The sequence below is a fragment of the Anarrhichthys ocellatus genome, unplaced genomic scaffold (genome assembly GCF_004355925.1).
Source record: "Anarrhichthys ocellatus isolate YVR2014 unplaced genomic scaffold, GSC_Weel_1.0 scaffold20, whole genome shotgun sequence".
NCBI lineage: Eukaryota > Metazoa > Chordata > Actinopteri > Perciformes > Anarhichadidae > Anarrhichthys > Anarrhichthys ocellatus.
Genome location: NW_022280050.1, coordinates 423,690 through 430,006, shown reverse-complemented (window position 1 = coordinate 430,006; position 6,317 = coordinate 423,690). Strand labels below are relative to the sequence as shown.

The 6,317-nt window shown below is 44.1% G+C and overlaps 1 protein-coding gene across 1 annotated transcript in view; it reads left to right on the top strand.

The window, feature by feature from the left end:
* Positions 1 to 6,317, top strand: part of pard3bb (par-3 family cell polarity regulator beta b) — a 168,759-nt gene that overhangs the window by 80,990 nt on the left and 81,452 nt on the right. Inside the window, exon 14 of the mRNA XM_031858729.1 lies at positions 544 to 588. Coding sequence (XP_031714589.1) covers positions 544 to 588 — 45 coding nt within the window. The remainder of the gene's footprint in view (positions 1 to 543; positions 589 to 6,317) is intronic.

Genomic DNA, 6,317 nt, shown 5'->3' with positions numbered 1-6,317 from the left:
TGATGGTGAGAACGGTGATCAAAGGAGGGAAAGAGGGAGGAGAAATCGCTGTAACTGAAGGAAAAGTGAAAACATTGGGAAGAGAAGTGAGGGTAAAGGGCAAGAGGTGAGAGGGAGAGATTGAGTGGCTAAAAGAGAGAAAGGGAAGAAGGGAGGGGGGGATGACAAATGAAGTGAGAGAGAGAAGAGAGGAAGGGAAATGACTTCAGTAGCAGTGAATCTGACTCAACATCACAGGCGAAAAAAGAGCAGCCACCCCGCCATCTCGTGAAACAAGACAGAAAGAATAACAGAAGGATCGAGGGAGAGGGAGAGGCTGGGGAGAGGCTGAGGAGAGGGAGGGAGGGAGGGAGGGAGGAATGCAACAAGATCAGAAGTTAGAGAGATAAGGAACACGTGGACAGCAGTTTGATGTTTGCACATTTGACAAGTCTGGCACATGAAATTATAAATGCAGAAGTGAAGAGATGGGAGGAATCCATACAGCAATGGAGAGAGTGAGAGTGTATGCATGTGTGTTAACATGTGTTCCTTTTGTTTCAGTGGCGGATGAGAGCAACGTCGGATCACTGGCTGCAAACTCTGCAGGTACGGCAAATAAACACACCCTCTAACACGGCACATCATCAGTGTCAAAGACATAGAGACACGCACACACACACACACACACATTTACAAATTGCTGCCTAATTCTCAAGGAAAGGGTCTTATCCAAAGATAAAAGGATGATGAAGAGCAAAACAAAGCAGAACAGTAAGAAACAGAAATAATGAAAGTGGTTGCACTGAAGTAAGAAAAGTAAGACGGCAAAGTGTCTTTAAGTCGATAACGTATGAATGTGCTTTAGTGCACACTAAGTTGCTGAATGAATTGCATTATGGGACCGGCCCCACTATCATAAATTAGGACCAAGAAAAAGCATAAGCAGTAATTTTCAAGAAAAAAGTGGTTCTTTATCTTTAAAAAATAAATAAATGATGTGAGCAATCAAAACAACCTCATCATCACTCTGTGTTTGAAGTCACTCCATTATTTACCATCTTCACTCCTCTTTTCTTCCCCCTCTCCAGTTGCTTTTACATTTCCTCCTGCATCCCTCCTTCTCTGTCTCCTATACACTTGACTCCTATACTCCTCCTTCTAGAAATATCTCCTTCATTTTCTGGAAGTGCAAATGAAAGTAAGGTTTGCAGAAAGAGTGGAGAGAGAGAGAGAAGAGAAGGGCGATACTACGGCTACTTCTTAAAGACACTCGTGGACGGGCTTGTTCTCAAGGGTACGACAGGGAAACAAATCTGAATTAGAGAGGACACTCATCTTAAAGGAAAGCACGGGGAAAGGGACACAGAGATGAGTGATGCTTTAAAACATCTCATCTTAGCCTGCACACACTTTTATTTTTCACTCTGCCTTTTACATCCCTCTATTCCATTTGGAGCTCTTTGAACGTGAGAGCACTCAACCTCATTCCACTCCGTGTGTCTTGCTGTGTGCCACGTTATTGTTGTCCATCAGTCCAGCATGTTTCCACATTCTGATGTATCGACTTTTATGTGCCAGGTCCAGAACCATTGTCAAGGGAGCAGGAAAGGTGATATGAGGAGCGTAAAAAAGACAAGATATGGAAAGAATGAAGGCGAGGGGTTTGAACACTTATTTTATTGGAGTGAACCCATAATAAAACAAAAAGGCCTTTTATCTTCTAACAGCTGAAAAAATTGGTGGAAACATCTTTTTTTTCCTTTTGAGTTTTGGGTTTCTCATCTGGGCTTTGTAGCTTAAGTGTAACTGTACTCCACACCGTGTTCTGCGTGAGCCAAAGCTCGGGACAGCGGTTAAATCTGTTCTTGACAAGATACAGTGACGTAAAAAGGGAAGGCAGGGGAACATCTCGCACAGGAAAAGAGGATTACTTCAGAGGGACTGAAATGGTAAACATGGAGAGGTAAAGAAGAAACTCTCACGTCATAGATCATGTTGCATATTCCTATAGCTTTCCTTTTGATTGACAGCAAACTGAATCCTGTTGTCAGATTTGATTAACTTTGTCGACATTTGCATGGCTCTGTCCGCTGTCAGAAAACCGTCAAAATGAAAGACCCTGAACAACTGTGAATTGCGTACAGTTGTAAAATGAAATCGGTCTCATTGTCAATGACTTCCCCTCGTGTCTTCTCTCGTGAACAGATCTGAGTGAATTAAATAAAGCAGGCTTGGGAAATACGGCTGGTGATTTGAGATGAACAGGACAGCAATGGTATACAGCATGGACAGATGAACCTGTTAAAGGAACCCCGGGGCAAGCATTTGGTGTTGGGCTCCAATAGCACCCTCCCACCCCCCCACCTCATGGAAATGTATTTAGAAATATCCACCAAGTGAGCTAAACTACAGTATGTTTAAATGTTAAATACAGGGACCCTCTACAAGACAGGTTCACAATGTCTGGTGTTTCAGGGTCCATGTCTTTTTTCCAGACTTTATTATGATTATTTTTTTTTTTCCTCAATCTTTTTCCCTGTACCTGTTGCTTGTCAACGTGTCTCCTGTTTTACAAGCCCACAAAGCCCAGAGAGCTGTTAAAGAGAGTGTGTGCCTGGCAAGCGTGAGACTTCGTTCCAACCCACTTTCCTCCGCTCTAATGTATTTTTTATATCTTATAAAGACGACAGACAGCTGCATGGACTTTGGTCGAGAGAGGGGCGGGGTCCTGGCAAGTGAGGACTTTAAAGACAATGACTTCTGGGAAAGGTTTTTTTCACTTTCAGCAATGGTCTTTCCCTCCACATCCCAAGAAACCACTATGCGACTGCACCGCAACCACACACACACACACACACACGAAACTATTACCGTTAGGGTAATGTTATGGTAATGGAAAGTCTCCATCATCCTGTGGAAAATGTGAACCTTGGAAGATTTCATATTATATTATAATTTTGCAGAATCTGAGATGACCGAAATGGGAGACCATTTTATATACTGTGTGTGTGTGTGTGTGTGTGTGTGTGTGTGTGTGTGTGTGTGTGTGTGTGTGTGTGTGTGTGTGTGTGTGGAAACCCTCTCTGAAAATGAGCAGGTTTGTGTGACTGAGTGTGTTTTTGTGACTAAATGCATTTCCCGAGTGCAGAGGCTGCAGCTGAGCGGATATTTCAAACTCCCCTCAGTAAACGAACAAAAAGCAAACATACTTGTCACTCACATACTGCATTAATACTCACACAGAATAAGAAATTGTGTGTGTGTGTGTGGCTTTGTGGTCGCACATGTCTCACGTCTCTGTGGTGGCACAGTGGAACCAGAGCTCAAACGTTGCAGTAATGAATCAAATCAGCTGTGGAAAGTTAGAAACACGTGAAATACAGTCAGAGCGATAGAAGAGATGCTTCAAGATACATGCTAATAGGACATCATTCAAGTCACTGTCATAACATTCAGTGTACATTCAGTACACTTGAATATGTATATATGTATTGGTCCGTATTGTTCTTGAGTTGAGACTCATTCTCTCCTGAAGCCACTTCAAATAAGACGGTACAGTCAAAGACTTTCTGCTGACGGAACATAAAACAAACCGTTGCAGCTGCGTTTCTTTCACCGGGTTTTCCTTTGGCGACGGGGACTACTCCGAGCTCTGTGTGTGTGTGTGTGTGTGTGTGTGTGTGTGTGTGTGTGTGTGTGTGTGTGTGTGTGTGTGTGTGAGAGTCAGAGGAGTGTGTGAATGTCTTCAGTTATGCACTTCTTAAATGTGTGTGAGCATCTAACAGTTGCACCGGTCCTAACACAGGCGCTTCCACTGGTAAAATGCTCTCATGTTGTGAAATGATTCGTCAATACTTGTGAGTAAACTGGTGTTATGAAAATACTCAACAGTCAAAATGCTTGTCTGCTTCTGTTGAAGTTTTCTGTTTGAATGCGTTTGTATTGCTGTATGGTGGTTCCTCCAACCCACCACCACCGACTCTCTCTCTCTCTCTCTCTCTCTCTCTCTCTCTCTCTCTCTCTCTCTCTCTCTCTCTCTCTCTCTCTCTCTCTCTCTCTGTGTGTGTCAGTCTCTTGCTCTCTAGCTCACTCTCTTCCTTGCCAATGCCATTCAGGCTTAGAGGCTGACAAACAGGCTGAGGAGCTTAGAACGAACAGCATCTCTCTCTGAAAATGTGTGTGTGTGTGTGTGTGTGTGCATGCCTGGGGGGCCGGTGTGATGCCGAGGCAGGCTGGTGCAGTCCATTGTCTGAATCTCTCCCTCGTGGAACTTTGACTTTGACTACGACAGTCACACACGGACAAGACTCTGCCAACAACTGTGTCTTCAGAGAGCCACATCTCTCTCTCTCTCTCTCTCTCTCTCTCTCTCTCTCTCTCTCTCTCTGTTTCTCTTAATTTCTCTCCTGTTTCTTTGCTTCTCTGTATCACCCCCTCATTGTTTCTCCGTCTCTCTGGCTCTCGCAGACTTTGTGGATTTAACCTGAAAGCCACCTTGTTAGGCTGATGTGGATTGATGTATTCATTTGTCCGCGTGGCTTTGTGCATGTGTGCGGACACCACTCGTCGCTGCTAGACACACACACACACACAAAACGGCTGAACTAAGCAATCCCTGCTTCTCCATCCTTTCTGCCTTCATACTTCACTTAGTGTGGATCTGTGTGTGCTTGATCTTGAATACCTTTTGCTGGTGCATGCGTTTTCGTCTGTACTCTGTCAGATGTGTTTAGCGCACACTGATGGTTGATCGTCTTCATGTGTGCTCTGGGCTGCCTCTCTTGTATATTGAATGCCCTCTGACCCCTCTCCATCTCCCGCAGTAAGCCAATAAAGGTGAGCAGTAATCAGGAGATGGTCAGCGCTGTCGTTTGTTGCTGGTACAGCCATTCGTCTCCATCAGGCTGTAGACACTGATCACTGACATGTACTGAACTGTACATTGTATGATGCATGAGAGAGAGAGAGAGCCATTTGTTTCTGTCCTGGACTAATCAGTTAAATTCCCTTTGATGGATTCATTTTGGAAGAGTTGTGTCGTCTGTGGAAAGAGTGTGTGTGTGTGCTTGTTTGTGTACAAGAAATATACTGTTTCCTGTAACTGTAGTACACTACAGGACACTGCATGTACTCTAAATGTGTACATTCCCGTGCACACACTCCTGTTTGTCTCTCCAAAATGGGGGCATGCCAATAGCCATCTGCTGTAATACACTGACTATGGATAAGAACCTCACACAACCAAAACTCCTACATGAGAATATCAGTATAGTACTTGGAATATCTGGTTAAGATGCATTATCTGGCTTAAAGATATAGAAAGGACACATTAACTACTGTTGGGAATCAGGACCGGTTCCTTGTTGTTGGGATATTTGCATTATATCTGCTGAGTATTTCTTTTTTATTTGTTGCTGTTCAGTGCAGCAGCACCTGCAAACACTAAAGTCTGAGGAGGATGTCACATGACTGTACAGTTTATGATGCCCGTTCAATTATTATGGAGCCCTGTGGGATAGCAAAACTTCATTTCATCTGCTACACACACACACACACAGACATATAATATGCAAGAAACTGTTGCTCACAGGAATGATCTTCCCTCCACAGCCGTGGATGTCACTGCAGATGCAAACACTCTCGTAGACTCTCACTAGTACCTCATATGGATGCACACAAGTTGAGTAATGCACATCATGTTATGTTGAATTGGGTGAATTGTCCTGTGAAACATTCACTGATTGCATAAAAAGAATGTTTTTCAAACAGAGCGCCAGGGAACTTCCACTGACGGGACGGTGAGAGAAGCCAAAGTCTCTCCTCGCTGAAAAACAAGCCAAAGGGTCTGGGTATGTGTGATGTAGAAATAGAAAGCAGCAATGGAGTTGCATCTCCTTATGAGAGCTTCTGAAGTGTGCTTTGGTGGACTAGAAAGAAGTTGGTGCTGTTGTCGAATCTGGCTTTGTTGCTGCAGCCTGCTGCCAAGCCGCTCCTTGGTGTAATTTTGACTTTCAAAGTAGTCCATTGCCTTCCTGCCAACGAAATAGCCTTGGGATAGCTTGGTGTTTCTCTCTCTTTGTGTTTTGTATTTAATTTTATATTTCTTCTCTCTCTCTCTCTCTCTCTCTCTCTCTCTCCCCTCTCTCTCTCCCCTCCCCTATCTATTTGTCACTCCCATTCTCTCTCCTTCACTCACATTCTCATTCTATAGCATCCTCTCACGGTGTCTGTTTTTCTTTGCCAACCCCCCACTCTCACACCCTCTCCCTCAATCTCTCTCTCTCTCTCCCTCTCTCTCTCTCTCTCTCTCTCTCTCTCTCTCTCTCTCTCTCTCT